Below are 27200 nucleotides of genomic sequence, written 5' to 3'. Positions count from 1 at the left end.
TATAAAGGTTTAGTGTTGATATGTATTATTTAAGTTGTAAATAGCTCTTTATTCCAACATTATTGTAAAAAAGAAAAAGAAACAGTGCACAGAACAGTTTGTGAGTAACTATACTTGGTGCTCTGTGACTGGAGGCAAATATTGCACTATTTGACACCAAAAATTATTCTGCACATTAAGATTTGCATAAAAAAAGATAGGATAAGCTTCTAAAATCATATAAATAAACGAGTGGTTCTCAGTTTTTTTTTGGCTTGTGACCCCTTCCAAAAAAAGAAAAGCAGCGTCTTACTAGGGCTTCTAGTAAAGTTTCTCATGGTTTCGTAACTATCCAAGGCTCCAAGAGATAAAATTATCAAATATTTCACACACAAAAAACACAAAGATTACAAGACAAGGTCAAAACATTAATGCCGATTTGTGTAGCAGAGCTTTCATTCTTTTTTAACATTTTCCCACCTCATTAATCATCCCGCGACCCCTCGCATTTATCATGCGACCCATTTTTAATTGCTTCCTTCACACAAGTAAGAGATCCGAGTGCTTCCCTCACGGCTGCCGACCCGAAACCCCCGTTGTCTTTTTCACAGCACAACAATTTGACACAAAAATGAATCCCACATTTGGAGCGCTGTCTAATCTCACATTGAGCAACATAAAAAGCTTCGGAGCTGCTGAAAAGCTTATCCGAGGTTCAATTGTATCTCACTTAAGCACGGCATGTCCAAATGTGTTATCCAAATGTTATTATTTATCTCCCTCTATTGATGGCCCCTGCTGCTTTCAGCCACTTGAGAAGAGTTATCGCGCACTACGGTTTGCAGCTCGGGGTGATGTAGTGGGGAGTAAACTGCCAGAGATGGAGTAAACAGATTCTAAATAAGAGCCGCTGGCTTACTCCTTTCAAGAAATTACACATGGGGGGGTGGGGGAGAAGTCCACAGGAAGAAAAAGAGAGGTGCAAAATATAGCAAAATGTAATGTCAATTTGTTTATTAAAATAGGAATAATACGAAGGCTACAGAATTCAGGAAAACGCTCATAGGTATAAAAACAACTCACTAAACACAAAATAGCAGCTGTTATATTTAAAGTTTACAGTATACAAACATATAAACAGTCTGATCGGGATGCAAAAAATACTTAGCGGGATATTTACAAAAAAATTACAAATTGTAATTTACAGAATGCACTGGGCTATTTACAGGAGGGTGAATTAAATAACAGTCACGGCGCCGAGAGAAACAGACGACCGGTCAATCACCGAGAATATGTGATATTTGGTTTCACGTTAGTCACGGTTTCCATCGCTTCAGTTTCTACTTCATGGACTCTCTCACCTGTGCAAGGCTGTTAAGAGGACTGCATTTGTCCTCAACGTACGATTAAGGCCACAGTTATAATTTAATTTTGTACTGTTGCACTCGAACCGAGAGGCAAAATGACCCCGAAGCTCACTGTATTAAAGCCCCATATGTTAACGTTTGTTCGTTTGTTGTTATGACCTGTTTTTGGTGTGATATTCAGAGCAGGCTTCTTCGAGCTGAGGATAGAAGACAAGGTTTAACTCTCACGCAGGAGCCACACAAACATGAGTAAATGACAGATGTATGTGGGAATCAAAGGGCCAAACTTCTGCCCATTATTCAGATGTGGTCACAGAAACAGACATTTCTAAGTACTAATTCTCTAGATCTAAGACGGCAGCAGGGTGAACAGACTGTGGCCGGGGTGGCTGCTACATTGGTTTGTTCACATCATACGTTTTATTTTGGCGGGACTAATTGCAAGACACTAGATGTAAGATTTTTCTGCACCAGCTTTTGTTTTGTTATTAAAAGAAAAAACATTCTAGTATTTCAGGTAAACGCATATATTTGCACCAGTGTTTTGTAATATTTTTTATTTTTCAGGCCTATTACATGTAAGCACATCATTGTGATATGAATAACAATTTTGCTGACCTCGGTACTGTCCGTTGAGTTTACGTGCTTACGTAACAATGCAAACATGATGCCAAAATAGCTAGCAGGGCTTTCACTACTATTTAGAAGACTTGGGTTCACATTGTTATTCATTGTTTTGGTTCTGGTTGTTTTTTTTTAACTCTGCTGGTCGGTTGGTTGGTTTGTAGGCAGGATTACACAAAAACTACTGAGCGGATTACCACAAAACTTGGACGGTTGATGGATCTCAGCCCAGAATAGACCCCATTAACTTTCAGTGAACAGATCCATGATTTTTTTTCTCACTCTCTTTAACATTGGAATATTTTCTCTCTACTCTCTACTGAATGCCATTGTAGGTTTTCTCATGTTTGACTTATTTAGGATACTCTGTTTGATTGAATATTGATAGTTACTTTAAAAGTGTGCACTTGCATCATCGTGCTGTTATATTAACATCATCAGTATATATATCGATGGCATAAAATGGTCTTAAAATGACAATACTGTTTACTACAATCACAAAGTGGGACAATATGTTATCCGAGAGAAAAGTATTTATCGTGGCCTACACATATCTCACATATTTGTGTGTGTCTGTGTCTTTATATTTACAGTAAATCCATGTTAATTCTTTGGGGCAGAATAAGGACATTAAACCATATGAGACATACTGTCACCCCCCCAGCATGTTGTGTTATGTTTGTGTGGCTGTAACCTGTGAGTCAAAGTTATTCTGGAGTCATAAATACTCTCAGGTCGAAGAAACAATAAAAAAAAAAATCAAAAAATCACATCACAATCTGGATTCTTTTCAAATGATGTCTTCAGCTAATTTAAAAAAAATAAATACCTAACTACTACTTACAAGCTACCAGTCTCTTTAAATATTCAAACATCATCACAGGCACAAAGGAGCCAAATCTGACGTTTCTCAGTGAACCAAAAATATTCCAGATCTATAAGACCTATAAAATCTTACAGCACAGCAGAAACGTACTCAATAAATCTGCAGCTATGTACATAAGGAGTCACTTTCCATGAAACACAAAAAGTATAAAATATCCTACTGACCACACACAGCCCACCAGGGGCCAAAGTTCCCTCCAAACTGGAGACCAAATAGCCATGTTATATTTGGCATGGCTCTTCTCTCTCTCATGCTACAAATATTAGCATAAGATCTGGAGCAGTTTGCTCAGTCCTACTTAGACCCTCTCACGGGGAAACTAACAGTTACAGCTAACTGGGGAAAAGGTAGTCCAGCTACTGCACACAATTAGCACTGCATGGTTTGCCAAGGCTGCTGCAGTTAGCTTCTCAAGCAGCAATATTAAACACTAAACTACCTTTGCACATGAAGCCAAATCTCAACCTCTGCCGGCTCGGCTTAATCACTTTTTGTCTCATGGGGGACTTTTACTGTCTGTGAAACTCAATAGTGAGTTTATAGTGACCTTTTCATGCTAATGTTTTCCTCCTTTTTGGTATGAAAGAGCTTTCGGTTGGATTATTTATTAAGCGAATAAACATCTAGAGCTTTCGTAGCGATATATGTAACGTATCCTGTTGACGTTGAGGAATGTCCTAATTATCCTTCTGCACCACTTGCGTTGCAGGTAGAAAATATGATGTTTTGCAGTCCAGCTCAGCACATAAAAAAACAAGAAATCCCAGTTGCAGAAACCTCATGTGGTAACTGCCCTGGGCTCTGTTCGAATTCAAGTATATTCCAGGAGATAATACTGAGTCACAAGCGTCGTTCTCGTCGTCTTTGATTGCATGGCTTCAGAATTTCTGAACACGTCAGACTGTAGTTAGTATCCCGTCCATGTGCAAGAAACTTTGGTTGTAAAAAAATGACATTGAGGATGTAAGGACCTGGATGTCTTCATTTGCCAAAGTGGAAGAATGGGTGACATTCCATTTGGTTTATCCAGTCTTCGATCACTGATCTCTGTCCTCTCTGTCGGATGACAAATCAGCCAAACAAAAAAAATCCCCAAATGTCCACTTTCTTAAAAGGTCAGTTTCCTAATTTCTCCCCTGTGCTCCACGCTGCAGAGGGTTTTAGCCGTCCTTTCCTTATGGAGCTGATTTTTACACCACGCCATCAGTTCCTCTCCAAGCTGGGGTAAAGTTTGAACACTTTGTATATCCACTCAGAGTAGAAAGCGACGTTAACGAAAAGCGCGGGCTGTGATGAGGCGCATTTTGTCCTTTGGATGCTCACGCCGATGATGACTTTGCGCTCGTGTTCCTGGCAGACCAGTGGACCGCCGTAGTCTTTCTGCAGGAGCAGGGCAGAGAACTTCATCAGAGGGACATTATACTGGGATGAAACAATGTCCTAATGTACACAAATGTAACTGTTTGCCTGTCTGGCTTCACAACATTTATTTGTGATCCTTACATCACATACGCCTTCTCCTCTCTTGCCGCCGGCACATATTCGGCTCTCCCCAGCGTCCCCTTTGATTTGCGAGCACATGTCGTTGTTGACCATTGGCATGGTCACTGAGTTCAGCGTCTCATCGTATGCTGTATCTGAACAGAGAAGGACAAACAGCGTTAGTATAAAATAATTCTTTTGGTTTAAATGATGGTTAAAATGCAAAAAAATGCTGTGGCATGTGGGTGAAAGTAGACAGTACTTTTGGTTTCCCCCCATCCGTACATGGTGCAGTTGGTGCCTTCGGGGATGTGACACTCTTTCACTGGGAGATGGATGGTGGATGCACCTTCGGCCACAGGGGCAGGACTACAACAAACAAAACATGAATCTTAATGTAGTAACGATACAGTCATGACGATGCACAGAATCAAATCTTTTGCCTCACCACTAGTTATGCTCTGACATCAGGATTTTAAATTAGTGGGAAATAGTGGGAGCAGTTAACTTACTCTGCTAGTTTCAGCATAACCAGGTTGGATCCTTCAGGGCCACAGATCAGACGTGAGATGCGTAGTCTCGGGTGGCTGGAGGATTCATTGAGGTGGCGCAGACCAACCTGCACACTGTAGTCCTTGAGATCTGGAACGCTGAAGACAACAAGGACGTGGAGGTGTAAGTGGAGGATCCTTTGTGAGATCTACAGCGGTGGTCACACAAACACCAGCACAGCTAGGGATCCACAATATTGGCTGTTTGCCGACATCCAATATTTCCCAACTAATTGCAGACAATATTAAGACTCTCATGTAGTGGAATAAACATTTTCACTTATATGCAATATGTGACGACAAAACGGACAAATATGAGCAACAGCAAAAGCAAGGACTAAAGCTAGCTGAGAGTACTGATGTACACCATATGTGATACATACAGTCGTGTGCATTAGTACAGAGATAAGGCCATTTTCTCTGAAGCCACTTCTTCAGATGTAGAGATACTATACATATATGACTGACTCTGACATGGACGACTGCAGCAGTTAAACAGATCCGCAACCCAAACATTTCTGTTGCATGTCTCAGGTCAGGCCTGAGAGGGAGCATAAACAGGACAGCTTCCTGCATCTTCTCTTTAAACAATGTTAAAAATAGTCAGCAAGAAGAAAAGGGAGCGAGTCAGAGGGAGGAGAAGTTGGAGTTTATTACCAGGAGGTGAAGCACTGTTGGTCCGTCAAAACCCAGTCTTCTCTGATCAGTGAGCCTCCACACAGATGAACCTTCCTGAGACGATTAAAGAAGACACATTTTTATGGGTAATGAAGGTATTAAAGCGCAAGAGGGGATACATGACATTTTGTAACACACACACATGAAAAAGGACTCACTCTCTTTGGATGCTTACAACCCAGCTGCCGTCCATACCGCGCACCTGGTGTCCTCCAACAATCCTGGTGTTTATATGCACAAAGCATGATATTTTGGGCCTGGCTAGATCTAAACCGGGAGACATTTTTCATGCAGCATGTTAGATTTGTAGGCATATTTACATTTCAATGGGAAAATGTTTATCAGAAACTTCAAAAGGCGACCGTAAAATCGGATTTGTTTAGTCAGGTGCATGACAACAGACGGATTTGATATAAAGAGCAAAAAAGGGAAAGGGATGAGATTCGAGATAAGAGGTAGAGGAAGAGGACTAGACGAGGGTAAAAGTAAGATAAGCTGACGGTACTCACTGTTTGGTTGTGGAGCTGCTGTAGCTGATTCACCTGATAGACAGAAGTAAAGAAAAGGCACGATGGTAAGAAGTAGGACATAATTCAGACCGCTGACCACACGTTGACACACAAAGCATGAAACCTCATTGAAAAACACGCCCTTCTTCACTTTCGCAAGGCTTATCTCTGACTCTGAATCAACGTCGGAGGCTATACCAGTCAGCCACTGCAGCAAATAAATTTGCTCGAGACCCCCAAACTTCACGGAAGATGTGTTTCACATTATGGAAATTATTGTGCTGCCATTTGAAAGAGGCTCTTCAATGCAACCCAGATTGAAACCAGCCAAAGTAAATGTTGGGTCCAGCCGCTCGTGTGTGTGTGTGTGTGTGTGTGTGTGTGTGTGTGTGTGTGTGTGTGTTTTCTCAAACAAAAGGATGGCAGCACTGACATGCATCTGTTTGCTGTTTGAACATTGTGTGTTCTCTGCCAATTGGACAAAACCACGGCTAACGCATTACATAAACCGCCAGTCGTCCTTAAGGAGCAGTAGCTGTGACGTTAAAGTGGGAATCAACAAAGGCTACGGGGCTAAATCACTTGTGCTATTTAATGCTGCTCCACCCATACAGCAACACTGTCTTATTGTGCTTACTAAATGCCAGTCAAAGCTCTTTTAGAAGTACTGTTTGCAGGGTCTGAGAGGAAACACTTGTTTCTTTTCTTTTCTTCAAGCAGCTGGGATCTATGTGGCATTGTTCACACACTTGACTGGGTTCTTTGTGTGTACCTGAAGGATTAGAGAGGGAAGGGTTGCTGATGAGGATCAGATCATCCCTGGCTGACAGTGAAGTATCTCCCCAGAGAACCTCTGCACAATATACAGTCAATACAACAAAACCTGCTTTCTATGCTGGCATCTGTCCCTCTGGTGTTGTCCAGATACCGCCATGGACACAACACTGCCAAGGTATGCGAGTGCTTGACAGATGCTCACATAAAAAAGAATCAGATCACTAAGGCAAGGGTGGTGTTTATGATGCTTGAAACACGTCTTAATCGACACCAAAACACACATCTTTTAACTCCAACGTAAAGCAAGTGATGCCATGTTGATCGAAGACATGGAGAAAAACAAACAGGCTGCAAACAGCCAATAAAGCCTGCCTTGGGAGGATAATATCTAGGATGGAGATGTACTGACAGGACTTCTGACAAGAAGGGGAAGACCACATCAGTTATCCTGGGATGAGCCCAAAGGGACCTATAACCCTTAGAGTAATCTGCTGCCTCTGGAGATTATCTCATCCTGGGCACGAGCAAGACAAGACAGGTGCATAGACTCAGGTACTCTGCGATACAGGTTCCTGAATTTAAGGCAGTTTCTGAGGCATATATGATGCTGTTCTTAGTACTAGAACAACGTTATCAAGCACCCATTGACTCACAAATTCTAAAGAGAAAATGGAATGGGACAAACCCTATGAAAGCCGCCGAAAGCTGCCACAATCATCACCCGATAACGGGAGCCCCAAGAGAGCGTACAGGCAGAAATGTCTGGGAAGACCTTGGAAAAAAACTCTAACGCTTGAGTGAGGTGGAAGACATTTGTCAAAGGCTTATGCTTCCTAGACAAGTAAATGGGCTCAAGTGAGGCAAAATGTAATTAAACATGATGACAGCTGAGGAGGAGAAGCATAAGCCCCAACAAGCACCATCGGTTTCTTTTCAAATCTTTCTCCCAATGTTGTTGTCATCGGGTCAGAGTCAGTGGTTACAAGAATTTCCTTTGGGGTCCATAAAGTTCTATCTTACCATAACTTACCTTACTTCTAATCCTGACGTAGTACACTTTCCCCACTGTTCATTAGCTTAACTGCATGCAGACAAGTAGTCATAATTTCTGAGGACACGCACAGGATGCAGTCCAAGGGTATGCAGGATACATGAGGCATCTGTCATCCTCATACAGTACGAACGCACATTGAGGAGCAAGTATATCACAAGCAAAGTGATGAAAAGCTGCTCTCAATTGTTTGCGCAGTGCCAATTTTTGGACTGCCCAGAAAACAGCCATCCAAACGTGCTTTATTGCAGCAATTAGCCAGGTGCACACAAGTGTGAAAATTAGCCTCAAACTCTCCCCACACATTCCTACTTTTCACAGCTGCTCATGTGCGCGTGTGCATGTTGCCAGCAATAGATATGCTGTGCTTTCAGATGTGACCAAAACAGGGATCAAGATCTAAAGACAACAATGATTGGAAATGACCCAGTCTATGCATCGGAACTGAACATGCAACCTGGAATACAGCAACACATCATCAGAGCGTCCCTCCCTAAGTGTCATGTCAAAGGAAAATGTCCCCCGTGTGAATATGGTCTTTAAAACGTATGCACCGGTCACATCCTTTCTGCTACGGGTCTGCTTATATTTACGGCTGATGTAAGACAGATGCATCTGCTGCCACAGAGAAGGACATTAAAACAGACAAGGTTATCTGAGCTACTCACAGTGCTTCAGTTTGCAGTAGTCCCAGACCAAACGGTTATTTGGATTGGTGTAACACCAGGGGCCGTGTTTGTCTCGGTCTGGGTTCCGGCAGTAGTTCTTCTCCAGGCCAACGTGGGATTCTGTAGAGTGAGAATCCCCACTGTAAAACACACAAATACAGATTCTCATATTCCGCTTGTTACTTTGCACACAGTGTATTAGAACTAACACTGGGTCACGTCTCATAAAGATTCATACACACTCTCACACTCTGAAAACATACGAACATGTGCGCACCGTCACGCACATACAGTACTTACACACCGTAAGTAACCAAGTCATGCCTGGAAAGTCTGACTCTGGCCTTCCTATAGTGCAATGACTCCTCTGTATTTCGTGCACATAGCCCGTAGAAGGAAACGCAGAGTTTTGTGAAGAGTGCTCATGGGAATATGAAAGTATGCACTGTAAGATTTCAGCGGGGCTCAGACCAGCAGGAGCCTATGGAACGTTTCCCGATTTTGTAGGAATTCACATCTAACTGTGTCGTCTTCTTGCAGCGTTCCTCTTAGCTCCGAGAGAATTAAAGGTAATCTTCTCAGATATCCCAAATATTACTGAAAAGCAATTACTGGGAAGGAGTCAGGACACACACACGCTAAAATAATACTAAGCTTGGGCAACAATTTGTCAGGGGGTGAAGATAATTCCTCTTCCCAGGAGAATGTTAAACAAGCTGTAGCTCTCAGCAGTTTTTCCTGGGGTGACCCTTGACCTTGAGCAGGGCAGACTCGCTGGCTGCAGTCTACGCGAGGGAGCTGATTGGCTTTGATCTACTTTCCACAGAAAGCACTTCCTGGGGTCAGGGGTCGGCTCTGGAACATGTCCATCTGTCTGTGCCATTTTGGCTTTTAAAATTCCTGTAAATTAAGTAATTCCAACAGCCTGACTTAAGCATGAAGCAACAGCCCCGGAGTTGGCAACCTTTCCGTCAGGATGGGTCACTCGGAGAGCACCCCGGAGTTTCCTCTCGTCAGTTAGATGAATAATAATTGGGCCTGGTATTGACCCCTGAGGAACCCCTGATTTCCCTCTTGCTGTTTGTTTTCACTGCTTAGCTTCATTCATATGAAAGGGATTTTCGCAAGGCAATGGGAGCTAAGTTGTCAACAAACACTCATCAACTGAGCTGAGAAGAATGTCAGTCTCTCTAGGAAATACCGCCAGTGTTTCTCAGCACAGATTAAGCGTGACAGAGGGAGAAAAACAACTAATTTTAATGCCAAATAAGTGACTTACCTGTTTATGTGGTGTGACCAGTTTGCACAGGGAATCCCCGATCGAGTTGTGGACAATGTGCCACGGAAACTCTCCCCATTGTCTTCATAACACTCTAAGGAGGAACAAGATGAAGTTATTATCAACCATTTTGTTAAATAGTCCTGTGAGAAATAGAATGACTGAGTTCAGCAGTTTCTCAAATGCCTAAATGGGATCCGTAAGTGGATATAGTCAAAGAACATAATCAGGGTGGTGGCTGTCTTTCCCATTGATGCAAACACAACATAATCAAGTTCAAAACTTCGGCGTCTCTTTGCGGTTTGGATCAATTTAATGTCAAGGGCCCCTGTGTAACCGGCAGGGCTCAAGTTTAATAGAAAAATGAAACCTTACTATGTCTGTTAAACAGAATCAGAAGAGGGGCTTTAGTGACTAACAGACTGGCTGCACTTTGACTGTGTGGTTGTCTTACTGCAAACGTAAAGCAGAGAAACATGGGAAATGACAGCGAGAACTATTGCCAAAGTCTGGTGTTTTTTGTTCTTCCATGTAATGAAATTCATTGGGCAGCGTGCTGCCAAGTGGTCCAGTCCTACGGGAGCAATATAGAAAGTGTCTGTGTAACTCCACTTTGCAAAAGCATGACATGGCTTTTGAAGCATTTGTACGTCTGTATTTCAATCCCATTATACAGAGAATCATGGAAAATTTCACAATCATTTACAAAATATTTGACATTCCTTTTGAAGTTTCACTCTCCGAGAACACTTAAAATAATTCATTGTCATTTTGGGAGAAGTACTTATTTGTTTTCTTGAAGGAAGCACGAGTAGAAAATTGCTAACACTCTCACATCTGTACAATAAATACACAACAGCTGGGTAGGTTAGCTTAGCATAAGTGCTGAAAATGAGGGGAAACGACTAGCTTGTCTCTGTCCCAATGCAACAAAACCCTACTAAACATTTATATTGTGGTTGTTTAAACCATACAAAATGTGTGATTATGGGGTAATGAAGCAGAATGTTTCCTGGCTAGGCAAAGTAACTTCCTGTTACTTCTGCTAGTCTGTCTGTGGTCACAAACAGGAATGTTACCTCTTGTAAACCCACAAGTTGTCCTTTTTACATTTCTACAGCCATGACGATTAGAAAATCAACATATCGTGTTCATTTGAAAGCTTTGGGTGCTAGCTAGCTTATTTTTGTATGTATAGTCAGAGTCAGGATAGCTAGGTGTGCTAGGCTAAGCTAGGCTAAGCTAGCGAGCTGCTGGCTCTGGCTACATATTTGCTGCACAGATATGAGATGTGGTATCATTTTTCTTATCTAGCCCCCGAAAAGTACATTGAATAAGCATATTTCCCAAAATGTTAAACTGTTGCACGGTAATTTACCTATTTTTTGTGTGGCCTCAGCATCACACGTGGGGATGTGGGTGCAGTTGGCTATCCTCTGATTTGGGTCTGTAGTGAAGCACCATGGGTAATCTGCACCATCAGGGTTACGGCAGTAGTTCTCTCTGAGGTCTCTATAACACACACACAAACTACGATTTAAATGATGGTGCTGACGACTGTATCTTTTACAACAAAGCTTTACTTGTTTAAATTAGGGTTACTGCTTTTTTTTTTTTTTTGCCATTTCAAGAGGGAAATGCACAAAATGTACAAATAAGACAGCCGAGAGAAACTGAATCCAAGCTGTCAGGGGCCAGGAAACAAACATCACTCACTTGCATTTGAAGTTCTGAGGGAGAAAGGAGTGGTTATGGGGAAACTGGGAGTCCCAGCGCTGACATGTCACACCCTCTGGAGTGACATTCATTGTGCCTCGGTAATCTGTTCCTTTTCCCTGGACACAGGATGTTGTTACATTGACATCTGTGTCCTCGCTTGAGTCAGAGTCTAGCACAAAAAGACACCCAAAAAGACACCGAAAGTCATAATCGTGAGTGTGAGCAGGAGAAAGAAGGCACAGGGAAAAATTCGCTGAGGAGAGTGAGATGTAGAAACTGAAGGGCAGGAAGGAGGGAGGGAGAGAAGGAGGGAGATATTAATCCCTAGAAGAATGTGTCATGTTTAACCTAGAGACAGATGATCAAAAACAGTAGCACTCCCCCCGCGTCCGAACTGCGATAGGAAACTTTCTGTGTGTTCATAACACTGGTTCCCCACATTCTTGCACGCAGGGACATCCACAACAATACGCAGTTCTTCGACTTGCACACAGTGTCACAGGTTGTTGTCCCTGGACAACAAATCCTGGAGCCTGCTCATATAATAATGAATACATCCTTTCCTCAATATCAAACATTAAAATTTCTGTTTCTGGTGAATTCTGTTTATTGCAGCCCGACCAAAGATATCACATCCAACCCAGGCTGTCTGGGGCAACTTTATCCACCGTAAAACTATTCCAAACATCTTCAGATGGAATTCTGCTTTTCAGCGGTGCAGGGATTGCAGTGCACAGGGAGCGAATTCTCCCCCTCTGGATTTCTGTCTCTGTTTCTTTAGCCTTTGACAAATGAGATGGGAGAAGATGGAGGAGGAAAGGGAATGTTTTGAAGCAGAAATGAGAAGGCGGATGGAAAAGAGGGATTCCTCGGCTTGATGTAATGCATGCCAGTGTCTGTGTGCTCCATGTAGCACAGGTCAGTGGTTTTTATCTTTCTGAGGGCAGGCATTGAGGGATGCACACATCTGGACAAATGCAGATCCTTCGCCCTCGCTGTAAATCATAACATGTACTGTAGAGTACATGTGTGTATGCGTCTGACAGAGACAAAGTGAGATGCTCTGTGTGTTTGCGGGCGCGCATGTGGGAATATTTCATTGTGCTCTCGATGAAAAGAAAAAAAAAAAACGAGCCAAGTCTCCAAAGGTGTAACCTCTTTTCGTAGTCCGTTCTTTTTCTTTTCCCTTTCCCCCTTCGTGTTTTGCGTGAAGGCAAAAGTTATCTAAACTACAACTCTGTCAGAGTCTGCCAAATGTAACATGACTCAAGGAAAAGTTACATTGTGTAGCCTCTCAGCACATATCCCTGCAGTGCCATCTCAAATACATTAGGGCTGCAACTACTGATTATTTTCATTTCTGCATATTATCTTTAGGATTAAGCAAGTTCTTGTTTTGTCTATGAAATGTTTACACGGCTTATATGGTCAGTCCAAGATCTAGAGATAACCAGTTTGCAGTGATATAATGTAGAGAAAGAGTCCAACTCCTCAAATTTTCAAGGTGGAACGGCAGAGAGTGTGATATTATTGGTAATTGATCATATAAAGCATGGATTCAATTTCAGGCAACTGATTGATCAACTATTCCTTAAAGCACTATCAAACACATTAGAGCTGCAATGATCTGATTCATCATTACAGTCAATTTTTGTCAAACGTTTGCTGGTTCCAGCTTCTTAAATGCAAAGATCTGCTGCTTTTCTTTGTCATTCATGACAGTCTTTGGCTTTGAGTGTTGGTTGGACCAAAGGAGTCATTTGAAGACGTCACTGTGGGCTCTGGGAAATTATGACGGTAAACACATTTTCCACAATAATCCTTGACAGTAAACAGCAGAATAATGAAAACAATCCTCTGTTGCAGCCCTGATACAGACTGGTAACAAAAAAATACACAAATAAATAGATAAATAAATAAAACAAGTTTCTCACTACCTGCGCCTCCAGAGCAGCTTTGGCACCCAATCTGCACTTTTCTGGAGATTTACTGGAGCGATTAACACAATCGACTGACAAATATTCCCTCATTTACTGTTTTCATCGCACACGAGCCCAAAACCTCTTAGAGGTTTTCATTTGGATTGAGATCTGCAGACATATGATTATGATTCGCATCATTTGATTCTCATCAAACAATTCACTGACTCCCCAGGCCCAGTACAGCAACATCTGCATTCATTATGTTTCCCCGCTGCACTTTTCCTTTAATTTGTCACTTCTTTGTACATATTGTGATTGTCATGCCACTAAAACATCTATCAGAACTTTCAGCGGCCGTGTGAGGCATCTCTGCATAGTAGCCTCTATTGTAACAGCCCCTTCGTCATCTTTAAGTGGTCTGAGTAAAACACTTCTGGCTCTCTGAAGTCAGAGCCTCCCCTTTACAAACAACCTATTTACTCTTCCTTGTTGAGGTAGAAGGATCTGAAGCCAGTTGCCACATGAAACACTCGATTGGGTAAACAAAAGTCTTGCGAGACTCTGCAGGAGAGGAGAGGGGCTTTTTGAGTCAGCTCACCGCAACTACCCTGAAAACCAGCCGTGTCTTGTATGCAACGCGCCCCCCCTCCGGTGTCCTCAAACCACCGGCTGGTAGTGCCCAACCACAGTCGGGCTGTTCAAAAAACCAAGATCCTCAAGAACTATGTCCACCTCTGGGTCCTTTCTTGGATTTCTAACTGTGTGGTACTGTTACAATGTTGTAAGGGGATTAGTAGGAAAAACTATCAACAGTCATAAATCAGAGTTAAACAATAATTTGGTCTTATGTTGATTTGTTGAAGACTTTGCTCACAAAACCTCAAGCCCCAGATTTGAAGCATATACAGTAGATGGGCCTTACCACACACAGTGATGTTGCAGTACTCCCACGGAGTCTTGGGATCCATGGTGTAGCACCAGGGACGGAGACGATTATCCGGGTTACGACAGTAGTTGTCCCTTAAATCTCTGTCCTTATACCTTTGAGAGGACACAGAGGGGATACGGGGAGGAAGGAAAAAAGGGGGGAGGGGGGGTAAGTCATAACAACTGGTGAGGTCTCCCTCTCCTGAGTGTTAGCGTCATTTCTGTAAGCATCTGTCTGTGGGTGTGTGCAGCACTGTCCGTGAGAAAGGTTAGTATGTGATTATCAGCTTTGCAGCTTACTTTTTGGGCTGGAAGTGGTGTTTGTGCGGCCTTGTCGAGTCCCATCTCTGGCACTCCTTGCCGCTCTCCGTATGGTCCATTTTGCCGCGGTAATCTTCCCCGTTACACGTCATACAGACTTCTGTCAACAAAGAACACACCAGTCATCAAAACATTCGTTTCTCCGGCAATGAATGCAAAACACAGCTGATGACCGCGAGAGGGAAATAAACAACAGAAGTATTAGCTGCGATATCATCGGACTGTCGTGCAAATGAGGTGGAGACCCTAACCCTAACCCCAACGCTAACACCAGGCCTAACCCCACAGGCAAAGAGCATTCCCAGCAAACTTTTTAAGTTCTGAAAACACCTGTTGAAAAGGTATTTGACATCTTTTTGGGCGAGATATTCTTATAATCATATCGTACTGCCTAGTGATGCTGTTTGGCAGGGTCTTACCCTCTGAGCACTGTGGTATGCCGCACTCCTCAGCGCGCACGTTGGGGTCAGTGGTGTAGCACCACGGACCACCGGGATCGTTGTTGGGATTCCGGCAGAAGTTCTCCCTCAGGTCTTGCGTTGGGTACCTATCAGGGTAAAACCTAGAGGAGAGTCGACAGACATTGTTGAAAGTGTTATCGGATACTGTAAGCTGTTTAAATAAATTTCAGGGAGTACTTGCACACATGGCTGCTCCGGTCGTGTATACAGTGCCGTACCTGCCTGCTGACACTCTCAGTAACAAGCCAAATAAATTCAAAAGGGCATTTACATCACGATGTAAGCTTCATTCAGAGAAATTCTAGTGCCTGGAGTGTGACCGGGTTACATTTTAAATCTTGTCCCAGAACTCTTATGCAAAGTAAGTCATCAATCCGTTTTTCTCCTCTCCGGCTTTGCACCTTTTGCATGATCGCCTTACTGATTCCTACCATACCCCAGGTCCCTCATGTGTGAAGCAGCCAGACTCTGTCACACCACAGTAACCACCAACAGTACAGAACAATGCCACGATCCACTTGGAGCAGCCCAAGCGGGTCTTTTGCTGGCAGCCTTAGAGCGCGTTTAAACCTAATCCCTCTCTGTCAACGGCTACGCTGTATCAGAATGAACAAGGGACCTCAAGACTGTAAGGAAAAGAACCTGGCTCGTCCAAACATATGGGCTGTAACAATGGGGAGCGGCATGAGATCCCCGTACTAAATGGACAGTGCATGAAATCCGTCTTCTGTCAGGGCAGGATGATGAAAAGCTGGCATGTCAGCACCCCCTGATCCATGCTGACCACATTCCCCGCACGCCTCCCACCCAGGCAGACACAGAGGGAAGACATGCGGAAAAGGTTGTGTGCATAGACGAAGGGTGAAAAGAAACAAGTAAAATGACTGACTTAAGCGCTTGAAAAAGAAATAAGCGAGCAAAATGTTGGAACTCGGTGTTTTTAATTGATGATGTAAAAAGAAACAATGTGCAGGAAAAGTGGAAAAAACCACCCTCCCTTCAGCAGCTCGTCTGAACGCTCTATCCGAGACAATGACTCTTTTCTTGAGGGATTCCGATCGGCTCTCCCCTCCGTGCCCTGGGGCTTACACAAGGCCGCTACGCTAATGCACAACATCATTCAACCCAGGCTTCTGACTTAGCCTGAAGAGAGAGAAACAAGGCGAAGGTCCCGAGCTGCAGATCACAGTCTCACCTACGGAAAAACATAACAGCAGAATGTCACTTGTGCATGTAACTAAGACAAAACACGCTCTCCCCTTCACTGCAGCAGCCTGCCAGGTGCCAAAACTCACATCTGCTGTGTGTAACTCACAAGCTCAATATACTTCTAGCATTATACAGTGTCCTTAATTTATAAATGGAATTACATGGTTCCTCACTTTTTAAAAAAAAAAAAAAAAAAGGTTGCATCTGGTGAGAGTCCGTAAAAAGGCCGCGGCATGGGAGCAAGTTAGCCATAATGATGCTGCGCTAACAGATGTTGGCCAGTTATTCATCTCCTTGCCAAAGTCTGTTCCCACCGGAGCGCAGGCAGACACTGTGCACACACATGCTCTGCTCTCTCTGGGCCGGCAAAACATACCGGCCAGATTTTTTTGGGATATCGCTAAAGATGAAACCTAGACCTGAAGTAACTGCTGCAAAATGTCAAGCAACATGCACCTGGGGGTAATGGAACAAACGTGGCCCTGCTTCAGCGCAACGGAGTATGAAGGAATAAATGAGTCCGAGGATGAATCAAGCAAGCAAACAAGCAAGCAAGCAGGGATTTTATAAGTCTTACGACATTAATAAAGGTTTTTGGAAGCAGAGTGAGATGGCCGACATCTGAAAACTTTGAAGTCACCTCAAAAGAATAGTTCGAAAGTTCAGGAAATGTGCTAATTTACTTCATCCTGAAGGAGCTTATGATTTCACTGGTGTCCATTTTTCGGCTGGTTTGTCACACAGGATTACGGAATGGATCTCTGCAAAACTTGGATGGAGGATGGGTCTCTGCCCAGAATAGACCCCAATAAATTACGGTGTGGATCCAGATAAAAGGACAAATCCAGGAATGTCTCTCTCACTTTATCCAACATTGTGAAGCATTTTTCAGGGACTAATATAACATTTTGGTGGATCATATCTGTGAGCAAGTACAAAAGGGGAAATGTTGGGCCTTGGCGGAGGTATGTCCTCCACTGAGAGCCATTCTAGTTTGTTGGTTTGTGAGCAGGACTGCAAGAAAATGACAGAACAGATTTCCATGAAAACTCGAATAATGGATAGGTCTTGGTCCGGAATAGACCCCGTTCACTTTTGGTACGTATCCAAGATTTTTTTCTCACTTGCTGTAACATTTAGGGTGGGACTTTTTCCAAACTTTCATTCATTTCTGTCAGGTAAAAATGCATGGATCTTAATGAAAATGTATGTGGTGAATTTACGTAGATGGCTGGATTGAATTAAAGGGGACTGCTGTGCTCTACTGAGTGCCATTCTAGTTGTCTTTTAAATGTCAATGGTAGCAAAACCTGCAAACCTGCACCTCTAATGCTGACGAGCCATGCTAGCTGCGTCCCTTGTTTCGAGTCTTTATGCTAAGCTAAGCTAACTGGCTGTTTGTGGCAGCTTCACATTTGCTGTGCAGTAAATCACGGCAGGGGTCGTGTTTCTGTAGCTGAGCACACTCATGGACCTCCCAGTGGATATGTGTGGAAAAATAAAAGAATGTCCCAATGGGAATAAATAAATTATTGCAGTGTTATCCAATATTATCAATATAAACAGAAACTTTCCATTCCACTTCATTCTCCATGCTCGGCTGGGCATTAATACATGCTTCTTTCAGAGCCTTGGTTCAAACACTAAATATAGACAACAGGTGGAAGTCCCATTCCTGGAAGGGAACCTCCTGAGAAATCACCCCTGGCCCACGGTGATCGGTCAAGCATGAAAATAATAGTTACCTGAAGCTCAAATGGTGCGTGGTTCATTATGGCGGTAATTCTCGCTCAGCGGGACAGTCCCATGTTAGGCAACCCCACAGTGGCACTAAATCTCCCTTAAGTAATGCTGCCTCTGACCCTTTGAAAGTTAAAAGTTGCTGACAAGCCAGGGCGATGTTGTCGGACGTTACATTTGCCATCTGGGACGGGGACTGGAACGGTGTGTCAAATAAACAATGACAGAGTATTCCTCATGTGAAGAGCTGCTCCTGGAGAGGGAAGGGAGGAAGAGAGCAGAGGATGGGGGCCGACACTGCTGTGCGTTTTAATTGTGGGGGGATCGCTGAACATTTATTTTCTCTCAGCACGTCTGTGGCTCTTTGAGCTCAGCTGGACAGAACATGACATCAGTCTATAAAGTTTTGCGCCTTCTTTCTTTAATTCCGAGTCCTTTCTGTCTATGTTTCTCTCTACACTTCTTCAAGCCTCTCTTAACACCCCCCGCCCCCACCCCTGCCCCCCCACCCTCCTTGCCGCAGTTAAAATATCTCGCAACTAATGAGCCCCACTAATGAGATGCTGGCACAGAACCACGGTCACAAATTCACTGATCTTTCCCCCGCTTGCAGCCGAGAGAAACATCCCTGGGATACACCTGATGGCCTACAGTACAGCAGAAAAACAACGTTGACGGCGAAGGAAATCCTTGCATGTGTTGAAAGAAATCTGACTTAACTCTGGCTAAACACTCACTCGTCTCTGAGCCTCCACCTTCCCTCAACCCCCCCGAGGTGGAAGGGAATGATCTGTACGTCAATAAATCAGCCGCCGAGGCCTGTTTAATATCAGACACAGACAAACTCAGAGGGAGCATCCAGGAAGGTGGTGGAAGCCTTGAGATTAGAGAAGGCTGCTGGTTCAAATGTACAGGAGCCCGAGGAGCTGAGCATTTAACACCTTGCGCTTCTTAGAAGGCGTCACGCAAGTAAAGCACCGCGCCCTCAAGGTGACGTTAAGTGCGTCGTCTTCTATAAAAAAGAGAGGACTTACGTGTGCTCGTTGATGTTATTATCTGCCCAAGCTTGGCAAGTGATGTTTGTCTTCGTCCAAGACCTCCTCCCTCTGTAGTTGTCCTTGGTGCCGATGATGCACTCCCTTATATAATCTGAGTCAGGGCAAAGACATAAAAAAAAACATCTGAAAACATCCATTCATGTTTTCACTTTGATAGAAGCTGTCCCTGTGTACTCCTCGTGTGCCAATGTATACAGCGCTCAGTCAATTAAAAGTTGATTTGCGTTCGCTGCCTTGACCACCTGGAATACATTTTCCCATGTATGGTCAATGGGACGTTTTTACAGCGAGCGCTTTAGTGTGTCCCAGCTCTCGTGTGTTATTCCCAAAACAGACAACTCCCTGAAGTTCATTAAATGTCACCGAGGGGAGTTTCCATAAATTGTGCAGTAAATTCTAAAGTGCTAGATTCCGCAGCCCGTGGTGGAGAAAAGGCCTTTGCGTTCTCACTGTAAACAATTAGCTTTTTGTTTACCCTCCACTTACGTCTGCCGCATGTTTATGCATGCGTCTCTCCCCGCGGGAGCAGTTAAACGGCAGGGGGGTGAGAGGTTGTTGGTTGCTTTCATTGTGTCAACAGAAAAAAAAAAACAGGGGAGCTGCCAAAGCAAGGAGCATAACCTGCAATCACGGACCAACAGTTGTGCCCGTTAAAACCCTCGCTACACCTGAGCACTCGCATGAGAAGCACACCAGAACTTCAAGACAGAAAGTTAGGACATTGACCTTTTTTTTCATACAAAGTAAAGTTGACGTTGGCCTGCTTCTGCACACCGTGGGTGAAGCGGTCGAAGGGAAGCAAGTGGCATTTCCTGTTGTGCCGCTGGAAGTTGAAAGCCCTGTCCAAAGAAAAAAAAAAAAACACACAGGAAGGAGTCGAGATTTACAAATGATAAACAAGAAAGAAATGTAAATACTGTGTGCGCACAGTAGGAGAGGAGGAGCGAGGAGGGGTATTCGTAATGATGAAACCATGTGCTGTGATTCCAGGAATACAGAGAGATTACAGAGAGAGAGAAAACGTAGCTCACCTGCAGCTGAAGTTTTTCTTGACCTTCTTGCACTTGCGGGCGCAGTGCTCCTGCGATCGGCTGTTTCGTACCAAGGGGGACTGAGGGCAGTCTGTGCAAACCAGCATGTGATTCTCAGTCTTCTCATACTTCTGTAACGACTGATGAGTCTTTCTACAAAAACCTGCAAAGACATACGGAGACAACGTGAGCATAAGTGTGTGTGTGGTCCGGTCAAAAAGAAAAAAAAGATCATGATTGATTTAATCCCAATCACGATTCCTGGTCTAAATCTAAAAAAGGTCAGAAGGAGATGGGTTGGCCGACTACCGCTTTGAAGCTTGGAGTTTGGCATTGCGGCCGTCGCCATCTTTGTTTTATGGAGCCAGAAATGAGCCTGATTGGATGAGAGGGAGGAGCCGGCGAGGATGTGCTGATGATCTGACAGCGAACACGCTGCGGTAGTGGCTTGTCAATCACAAGGAGGCCACATCTGAAAGTGTACCCTTCTTTATCGTCTGGTCTACCCTAAATGGTACCGCAGTTTACAAAATGAACATCATGCTGTGCTGAAGAGGACTTGAAACAAGCAATCAAGACCATAAACTCATTAGGAAACTGTTTACTGAGGCGATAAATCAAGTGAGAAGGAGGGTCGTATTCTCATACGCTTCCACAGAATTGGACTTGTGGAGTCGCACCCCTGCTGGTCTTTAAAACAATGCCAGTCCAAAGAATTTCTGCGTCACTTATCAGACCCATCTGTCCATATTTCATACACTCAGAGGTTTTGTTCCTCTTCTCTACCATCCATCACACATGGTCTGAATGTCCACAGTCTGCGGCTTCCTCTGCTAAGACGGTTCGTTTGACAGTGAGGGTGCCATTCAACAGTTTTGAGTTCCCATCTGTCTCCATTGTACGTTATATTTCCTAATTGATCTGACCAGAGTTCCTTTGCTCTTCTTTGAAACCCCTTTCAAAGAATCCATTTTTGGGGAGGGGCGTCGTGGCGGAGAGGTGCTTGAGGCACCTGATTTGGTCCGGTCCAAGGGTCTTTGCTGCCTGTTATGCCCCCTCCCCTCTCTCTTGGCGTGTTTCCTGTCTGTATCCACTGTCAGCTGTTAAGTGAAGGCAGAATAACAGAAAAAAAAACATTTCTAAGAAATGTTTTGGCTCCTCTTTACTGACAAATCATCAGATATTACTCAAATACTGCGAGACGTGGCCAAACATTTCACTGCCGCTGTCAAGGTGCTGCGGATGAGGACGAACTTGTCAAATGGGCGAGAGTATTTCCGTGGGATTTTCCTCCTGCTGGTTTGATTATTAGAACAGCAGGACGCATATACATTGGTGCCAGCGTCTTGGCATGGGAGGAAGGGGAGCATACATTGAACTGGGCGGCCAGCTGTCAGTGAACGCATCCTTCAGCTACAGTTTGCTTCAAGCTCCACTCTTGTTGACACGTTCGCGCTGGCACTGCTTAATCATGCCGAAATTGTGCGAGGCCCGAGCCCCCCTCGAAACTGGAAACATTTCTCGGGACCGTGCTTCAGCTGCTCGGTCAAACTAGTTTATGTGTCGGAGAAGCGAGTATGAAGTGTGTCCAGGATCAAAGCCCGGCTCAAAATGCCCCCCAGCACTCGCTCTTCAAACCGAGGAAGCTGCCTGAGTAATGCAGAGTGGGTGCTGAACTGTGAAGACGGCCAAGAGAACAGACTGATGTCCGTGCAGGAGGCTGATGTGCTCCAGCGCCTCGGTCGGAGATTTAATGCTCGTGAAAGCATATCTCATATTTTATTGCTTTCAGAGAGAGCCAAAAATCAGCTCTTTTTTTTGTCAATTTTTACTACATTATGGTTCAGTTTTTATGTTATTATAGATACGTTTTTGATTCCTGAAAACCATTTCACTGACTTTAACTTACATCCATGAGCTCCTGCTGTTTAAGTGCAGTGACACTGCGATTATTCCTTTTTTTTTTTTTTTTCATTTTTGAGCAACAAGGGGGTTGACCTTTGTTTTTCCAGGGAATAAAACAAGACGCGGTCAGAATTTCATCTCTCCGGGAAAAGCTTTAATGTCCCGCGTCAGTTTCATTAAACAACAAAAGTTTTACGAGTGGTCATCTGACACATACCATATAGGGACCATATAGCGAGTGGAAAAATGGAAACCTGTCATTTGTTGAGAGCCATTTCTTGGGAAGAGGTACTTCAAAAGAGAAATTCTATAAATGTGAAGACACAGGATAATGTATATGAGATCCAAGTGGGTTCAAACACAGGACAAAACCATATTTTATGCCCAAATCCTTTGTGATACAAATCATTCATTTTTTACCTTGTGGAAAGAGTTAAGAGCCCGTCCTTCAGCAGAATGCAGCTCTACTGTAAATGCTGTCTCCAAGACCTACGGCAACATCTTTAGACACACTGTGTGTTTAGTTACAATACTTTTCCGTTTATAATTAGGGCCAAGTGTGACATAAATCACACAGGAAAATCTCATGCTACCGAGTTACAGCTACATGCTCCAGTGCCAAAGTCCGACACAAGACGTTGTGCGTGCACTTAGGATACTGTAAACTGTGGAGCGTTTAGAGGCTCCTCGTGGTTGAAAATGTTTTTTTTTTTTTCGTGGAGAACGTGTTATTAATGTTTGGGCTCCGCTGGACCACATCTGGCACTCATCACTGTGTTGTTCCAGCCCTGATGTCTGGCCAGGCTGCTCAATTAGATTTCACTTAGTCTCTTCCTCTCCTTGCAGTCAGACTCCTGCTATCTCCAAATCCCAAACATTTTGCTGAAGTCGGAGATTACGCTAAAATGTGCTCAATGGGCGAGTGTGAGAGGGACGAGACTTAATGAGAAGAGGCAGCAATGGCTTAGAGGAACGGGTGGTTGAGACCCCGGTTCAGCTTGAAAAATGCAGGAGGGAAAGGTGAACGACCGAGACTCTGACACTTCCGCAGAAACCTCCGCTCAGGTGCCCTTGAGCAAAGAACCCAAGTGTCAGCTGGATAAGTATTTCCTGCAAGATAATCGTATGAAAAATGCTGCATTTATGACCACCGCAATGTTGGGGAGACACTTTATTAAATGAACAACGGGAAAGTGGCAGTGTTAAAGGTGCGCCTCTGTCTGGGAATTAAACAGACATTACATCTGCTTCAGAGAGCGCAAAATGTGGATTTGGGCTCAGCAGCCAGATGTTACCCCAGCTCCCTCCCTCTCTGTCCCTCACACACACACACACACACACCCCTTTTCTTTCTCCCTACCGGGACAAACGCATGAATACCACAGCCCAGGGCGCGCATTTTATACTTTCCCCAACTGCAGGGCGGTCAGAGGTCAGGGTCGGCACCCCTGGAGGTGGTAACTATGGATTCAGTGCTTTACTCGGTGACATGTCAGCGGGGCGGATGTAAGCCGGGACACTCTGTGCACCGCCAGATAATTTGCGCTTCATTTAAGGGGCGGCCCAGACTGAGCTCGTTTGAGGTTTAAAGGTGCAACATATACAATTTGTAGTTTAACACATGCAAAAGGTTTTAACCGAAAGGTGAAGCAATAGAAAACTGTTTTCAAGACAGCTCTTTGTGCTGCAGAGGTCTCTACTGACATTAGCAAGCTAACCAGCTGGCCACAGCGAGAGGTGATAAGAGGTGATAGTCTGATAGTGAACAATGCAAAATTTAAGCCAGTGGTTCATGCTCCCATAACAGAGTCCGCTAACAGGAGTGGTAGCTGAGCTAATTAACTATTGGCTGCTACAGTTAGCAGCAGAAGGCAGTTACTCTGCTGCTCCCTTCAGACAGAATCACCGTGACATCGCACTAATAACAATAGACACTTCCAAGTGGAAAACTAGCCATTTTTAGCCCTAACTGTTACCTTTAAAAATATATTATTAAACATGTCGACCTATTTGACATTAATGCTGTGCTTATTCCATGTATGCTACTATAGAGCATGGCTAGCATCTTTAATAGCTAGGCTAACAGCGATATCTCATGCTAGCTGCTCATTTTGGGTAAAATGCTGCTTTCTTTATCATGTAAATTATGTATGCAAACTAACGCTAATGTAAGTTTTGTTACTAATGAGATATGATAGCAACAAACATATATATATAAGATGAATTAGATGTGAAAACTTGTTACATTCAAAGATATATAGTTCAACATGTCTGTTCAACATGACCTTCCTGTTGTACTTATTTCATGTAAGCTAGCGTCTTTAATAGCTAGTCTTTAATAGCTAGGCTAACAGCAATATCTCCTGGTAACTACCCTTTTTTTACGCATAAAACATGCATACGAACTACTGTTAATGAAAGTTTTGTGACTAATGAGATATAACAGCATCACACACACTTTTTAGACTAAACAGATACACACAATTCGAAATAACATGATGAAAAACACAACTCAGTTGTAGGATTAAGTAAGCTAACGCGTGACGTTGGGGTAATCTACTTGGAAGGGATTGACAAACACACATTGCAGCGTCTTTTCAACAGGTGTCCACTTCTTACATACGGCACCTTTAAATGAGTGTTGTGCTGTGAGCCCTGCAGGGGCTGCGCTGCAACTTTACAAGTGCACTGCATCTTCCATGTTGCTGGCGTCTGTCCAACAGACACAGGAGTGTCTGTGACTGAGATCACCATGGCCTTTATAAAAAAAAAAGTTTAATGACATGCAGCAACATCAGCACAGGCAGTTCAAACTTTGGCAGGAGTTTCTCACCTCAGGCAGATGTGTCTAAACTCTCTGTTTATCTGATATTGTTAAGAAAACAGTCATGGCGCTGGTATCTGGATCTACTTGCTTACTGGCAATTAGAGCCAATAATAATAAATGGAAATGATGAAGGAGCCAGTGCCTTATTTTGCTGAGCTGCCCAATTACTTAATTCAAGGTTTTGTTCTACAGAGCAGTAAGTAAACGTTTGGTAAGAGACTCCTTGTTCTTAAAAAAATACCCTGAAGTGGATTCTTCCCCCACCCACCTCCATGAATCACCACAGTAATTCATTGCCTATGAAATTCATCAAGAAAGACAACAGTGCAAGACAAGGCTTGCGATCATAAAAGATCATTAGATACAAATTAACCTCCAAAGATAAATAGTGTTCAATTTTACTCCACGGGACAAAATCTGAATTTTATAATAAGAGAAATTATATATTTTTTATCCAATTCTCTCATTTGATATGCTCAATTTTCTTTACTGTGAATTTTAAAACTTTCTCCAGTGTCTGTTTCTCACTTCCCCTGCACACACAACAATTAAAATCTCCATCTCCGAGTCACCACAGCATAAAAAAAAAATAAAATAAAAAAAAAAATGCAGCTCTCCAGTGGCTTACCTGTGTCCATTATAGTGACCACAACACACAGCAGAGCTTGGTAAATCCATACGTTTGTCCTCATGGTTAGGAACTTGGAAAAGCAGGTTAGTTTACAATCCGGATTAATTGAGCGACGGACTCGCAGCCTGTGTGAAGTTCAGAGTGGCTGATGAGCAGCAGAAGATGCCACTTTTCCAAGAGAGCCACACGTCCTCGGTTCAACCCCCCCTTCTCTGGAGTTTGTGCTCCCCTCTGTCAGCGGCTCTCTCTCCTCACCAGCGTCAACTACTCCGGGATAAATACCCCGACTTCCGGAGCGTGTTTTCAAAATAAAACCGGATGTGACTCACATTTTTTTTTGTTCGTTTTTTTTCTTCTTTGCTATGACTGGTGATCCGACCAACAAATATTGTCTGATACAGCTCATTTATCATGACACATACGGAGCCGCCCAAAAGTTGTTAGAACACGTTAATGGGCCACACATTTTGAGTCCAAACCACAAAACCAAACTCCTGCGCGATAAACACGCTGACTAAGACACCAAAAATGTATTAATCCACATCTGAAAGTATTGCCTGACAAATGCATCATTGGCTACTTTAAGAAAAAAAAATTAGTCTTTGTTTTTTGTTTTTGTTTTTTTTTTAAATAAAAGTCTAAATCAATCCATTTGTGACCCTTTTAAAAAATATCATATCAAGAAAGCAAGTCTTATTGTCTTTCCTTGTGTGTGTTTTTACTTGCATTAGGAGGTAATCTGCAATAACTGAGAACATAAATTGGTTTTGATTCAAATTCTCCCATCAAAAGAATTTTTATAATATTCCTATAAGCATGCAGGCTCAGGCTTGATTGTATTAACCAGCCAACAGTGATGGCATAAAAAAGACAACTATACATCATAACTATATTAGTATTATAGTACTATGTAATTATAAGAGTAGTAGTACTACTATACTATTGCACAACAGCATTATATATGTACATCCTTAATATGTCAGGCATTTCATATGTACAGTGTGTAGGGGAGATTTAGGGAGCTCTATTGTTAGAAATGTAATGTAATATTCATAAATACATTTTCATTGGTGTGAAATCACGTGCAACCAAGAACGATTGTCAGCGAGTCCAAAAACCAAACAACAGTTTTTTAGCGGTCAGCGTAGATGAGGGGTGTTCTGCACACAAAGTGTTGATGGGCACACATTGCACAACTTTATAAGAAAGGGATGTTTTATGACGGCGATTTTTGGCTAACAAATCATCACAAAGACGTTGATAATAACACATTTTAGGTCATGAAAAATCTCTGTGGCTGGTGTTCATTTTTTTTGCTTTATCTTTTCAGCTCTCTAGCTCATAGGATCCACCCTAAAAGAAGTATTCTTTTCTTTAATTGCGACAGTGTCAAAGCTAAACAAGATGCAGTTATGACAGTGAACATTTACAGGTGTGTAAAAGATGGATGTGGGCCAAGCAGGGGTGCGGTGAGCTCTGTTTATATTCTATACAACCAATCGTCTGGAATAACCATGAATCATAAAAGTAATTCTCAGGAACCCTGGACATTGTTAAAGGCAATCACAATGTACCTGGAAAACATTTGCTATCTGATA

The 27200-nt window shown here is 43.2% G+C and overlaps 1 protein-coding gene across 2 annotated transcripts; it reads right to left on the bottom strand.

The window, feature by feature from the left end:
* Window positions 1-976: 976 nt before the first annotated feature.
* hgfa (hepatocyte growth factor a) lies at window positions 977-25958 on the bottom strand. Of its 2 annotated transcripts, none has more exons than XM_037122238.1 (18): window positions 25600-25958; window positions 20240-20402; window positions 19935-20047; window positions 19185-19299; window positions 15160-15302; window positions 14720-14840; window positions 14415-14533; window positions 11568-11739; window positions 11230-11381; window positions 9852-9945; window positions 8573-8712; window positions 6077-6109; window positions 5726-5834; window positions 5547-5621; window positions 4851-4988; window positions 4601-4707; window positions 4360-4493; window positions 977-4236 (listed from the first exon to the last, which is right to left on the bottom strand). In XM_037122238.1, exons 1-18 carry the CDS (start codon window positions 25661-25663, stop codon window positions 4060-4062), a joined length of 2169 nt encoding a protein of 722 aa, XP_036978133.1. In that variant the 5' UTR covers window positions 25664-25958; the 3' UTR covers window positions 977-4059. The 2 variants fall into 2 exon arrangements, with proteins under 2 accessions (XP_036978133.1, XP_036978134.1); XM_037122239.1 differs by having other exon boundaries at window positions 11230-11363; window positions 25600-25957.
* Window positions 25959-27200: the final 1242 nt, after the last annotated feature.

Source organism: Acanthopagrus latus, chromosome 14 (assembly GCF_904848185.1).
Source record: "Acanthopagrus latus isolate v.2019 chromosome 14, fAcaLat1.1, whole genome shotgun sequence".
In the NCBI taxonomy this organism is placed as follows: Eukaryota; Metazoa; Chordata; class Actinopteri; order Spariformes; family Sparidae; genus Acanthopagrus; species Acanthopagrus latus.
Note: the sequence above shows the minus strand (reverse complement) of the source record. Positions and strands in the feature narration are given on the sequence as shown.